Source organism: Cyprinodon variegatus, unplaced genomic scaffold, assembly GCF_000732505.1.
Source record: "Cyprinodon variegatus isolate N-32 unplaced genomic scaffold, C_variegatus-1.0 Scaffold559, whole genome shotgun sequence".
In the NCBI taxonomy this organism is placed as follows: Eukaryota; Metazoa; Chordata; class Actinopteri; order Cyprinodontiformes; family Cyprinodontidae; genus Cyprinodon; species Cyprinodon variegatus.
This window is the reverse complement of record NW_015151012.1, coordinates 19,531-22,956: the sequence shown is the minus strand read 5'-3', so window position 1 is coordinate 22,956 and position 3,426 is coordinate 19,531. Positions and strand designations below refer to the sequence as shown.

Below are 3,426 nucleotides of genomic sequence, written 5' to 3'. Positions count from 1 at the left end.
AACACATGCCATATTTAAACATGATGGTATGCCGTTTAAACAGGGCACCAATAGCAAAGCAGACAGTTGTACTTTTTATTACTATGTTAATAACTGCGTATAGTTTTTGGTTGATTAAAAAATACACTCATATAATATGTTTCAACGACTTGGAATTATAGGTAATCCAGAGCATAGATTACAACCATAACCATTACATACAATGTGTTAGCGGCGATGGATGCCAAAAAGAGGTACTTAAGCGGATTCCAGAAAAGAAAAAGAAAAGAAGAGCTGCTGGAAGGAAGGAAAACGGGGGGTGGGAGGATGTGATGGGGTGCTTGCTTAGGGGCCTATTGCTGTGTTGTTATGCCATTATTCTTTGACATGCTGTTAAATTTTCTGCTATTAGATAAGGTTAAATATTTTTTATTTGGCATTCCCTGGGTTTTATCAAGATTATAGATACAAGGCGGAGTTAACAAAATTATGATTGGCATTATAAATCTGACAAGCATGCACTGTAAGTGTCTTCAGAAATCATTTATTTCAATCAATAAATTTATTGCTTTTGTAGTTGGAAAAAAAATATTAAACTATTCACTCTAGTCAAATAAATGGAGATGGATTTCACCCAGTCGGTACATTTATTCATATCTTTGCAAAGAGAGAACAGTTCATCATACAGCCCTTATGGCAGCATTCTGCCCTGTTCTCCCTGAGCAGTGTTCGTTCCCCCTTAAATTAGAGACACTTTGGTTAAGAGTAACATGTTATAAATAAACCTTGAGAAAGAATCTGGTTTGTTAAGGGAAGAAGCTATGTCTGGTCTACAAATACCCCTCACCAGGGAACGGTGCGGACTGAAGGTGAAACAGGCTGAGTCAAAACTTTTATAGTGAGTAAACAGGATAAATTAATATATACCGTAATAGAAGAGAAAGTCTAAATTTTCTGACAACACTTGTAAAAAGAACACAACAATACTGTCTACCAGCTTTAACATACAGAACTGTTCTCCAACATGTGGCATGTATTCCTCCAGCCATTTAAAATTCCTAAATTGTCTTTTGTCTGTGATTGAACTTTTAGGGCCAATACAAGTTTAAGTGTCCAGCTCTAAAGGATGGCACCGTGCAGCAGTGTGGTGCTGTGTGGTCTTATCAGGAAGTTCGCCGCCTTGCGGTCCTAACCCCTGAAGAAATGCAGCACTTTGAAGAAAATATGGGCCGCCTGGCAGCTGCAGAGTACTGTGATTTTAAAACGGTGCCAGGACAACTGAAGATAACTTCATCATACATGATTCTGCAGATTTCTTGCAAAGTACTAAGATCCTCTTTTCTTTTATGTCGTTTCTTTTCTCTAACAGTGTCCTGGATGTAAGACCTATGTTGAGAGGTCGGACCTGACCAACCTCTGTGTCGAGTGTTTGGTGTGTGCAGAAGATAATGATGATGAGTTCCAGTTCTGCTGGCAGTGCTCAAAGCCTTGGAAAGGTCCAGCTCCTCGTTCTGACCGTTGTGGCAATGATGGCTGCATCAACCATGACCTGGAACTGCTCAGGACCTGCAAGACCACCGCTCTCCCTCAGGTTCAGGGGGTCGATGCCTGTCCCTCCATCCGGGCCTGTCCCACCTGTGGTCAGAGGGTGGAGCACGACAAGACAGGCTGCAAGAACATCATCTGTCCTCGCTGCCAGGTGGAGTTCTGCTTTGTGTGTCTGAAGCTCACTCCTGAGTGTCTGCAGACCAGTTCCTACTTCATCCCCTGTAGTGATGGTGTGGCTCCCAGACAGACATCCATACCTGTGTGGCGCAGAAACTGAGGATGAACTAATTTTCTCACTATAGTAATTTTTTGGCAAATTAAATAGTAGGATTAATCATGCCTCAGTTCTTCTTCATATTCAACAAAATGTTATTTTTTTCTGTGCTTAGAAATAAAACAAGTATCAAATGTTCAAGTCATCTCAAAGTTTCCTTTTTAAAATTAATGAAGTTAATATAAAAAAAACCTTTTTAGTTGTTGCATGGTTAAAATTTGTGCGCTTCAATTTATAATTTGTCTGNGCACTAAAAAAATATCCGCCCGACCCATTGATTTTTATTTATGTATTTTTCACCCGCAAAAGAGCATTTTTGCAGGTGACCCGTCGGACCCGTTGCAGGACTCTACCGAGACATATGTGCCTGCTTTGCACACTGTGCACAAGGCCTCCCATTTGTCTCGATCCAGTCTGAAAGCGGGGAAACTCTTTTGTAAATCGTTGGTAAACATACATTTGTGCCTTTGCATGTTGTTGGCTTACTGACAGCCACGCTATCTATATTCTGATTAAGAACAGGGCTGCCCGCACTGGCGCGGCTCAGGGGTGATGTCACACGCAGCGTCATGCGCAGTGCCCTAGCGTCTGTAAATTTAATGGTCCAATGAAGGTAATTTAAAAAAACAGGACATTTCCTCACTTTCTAAAAAAAAACCGGGACGCCCAGGACAGGACGTGAAATACGAACATGTCCTGGGAAATAAGGACGTTTGGTCACCCTAGTATCTTCTACTTGGTGCTTTGTCCAGACCAGTCAAGTAAGTTGTGTCAAAGCAAGGTGAGCAATCAAGTAAACCTAGTTTATTTCAGCAACTCATTAATTTTTAACCATCACTCTTTTTATCGCATGTTCCTGTTCGGTGAAACGTTCAGTGTTCGTAAGGCTAGGCTATTTAACTTCTGAATGTTAGCTGTTAAGCAAATCTCTGTTTTAGTTTTACTGTTGTCGATTTCACCAGTGAACATTCAAAGAATCACGTTTTTAAAGTTATTGTTATGTTCCTCTGTTTCCTTTTGTTTCATGTAATTAGCCTATAGCCTACAGGGGACTTGAATCTCATTGTCAATATGTCTGCTGCTGCTGCAGCACAACAGGTGACCTTCTCCACCACTTTTAGTAGGCTAGTTTTGGCTCATACTAGTGTTGGCCGTTTTAATTTACTTTTTCTTAGAAATGTACCTAAATAACCTTCTACTGTTGACTGTATGTAGCCTAAGCAATATCAGTGTTGCGAGTAATGCAGTTAAAAAATAATTTAATTAGGCTACAGTACTGCATTGCTTTTTGCAGTAAGGCAGCAATGTAAGGCATTACAATACAATTTCAGTAATATTTTACTCGGTACAACTCTCAATTACTTAAGTTACTTTGCTTATTTTGTTACTTTGATGTTTTTCCAGATAGTGTACAAGTGGAGGGATAGAAGAAAAAGGCTCTTAGTGTCAAGTATTAATGTGGTTTCTTGTGCAATTCCCCACTTGAAAAGGATAGTCCTCTACATTCCAACTGGATTTCACTCAATGAACAGCCATTTGATAGTCATTTCATTATTTATTTATTGAAAATTGGCAGTAGGCAGGTGAAAAACCTCAAAAAGAGAAGGGTTAGGGTCATTTAAGAC

General features: G+C 39.9%; 1 protein-coding gene across 1 annotated transcript in view; it reads left to right on the top strand.

The window, feature by feature from the left end:
• Positions 1-1,938, top strand: part of LOC107095602 — a 2,951-nt gene extending 1,013 nt beyond the window's left edge. Inside the window, exons 3-4 of the mRNA XM_015391761.1 lie at positions 1,072-1,245; positions 1,349-1,938. Coding sequence (XP_015247247.1) covers positions 1,072-1,245; positions 1,349-1,804 — 630 coding nt within the window. The 3' untranslated portion in view covers positions 1,805-1,938. The remainder of the gene's footprint in view (positions 1-1,071; positions 1,246-1,348) is intronic.
• Positions 1,939-3,426: the final 1,488 nt, after the last annotated feature.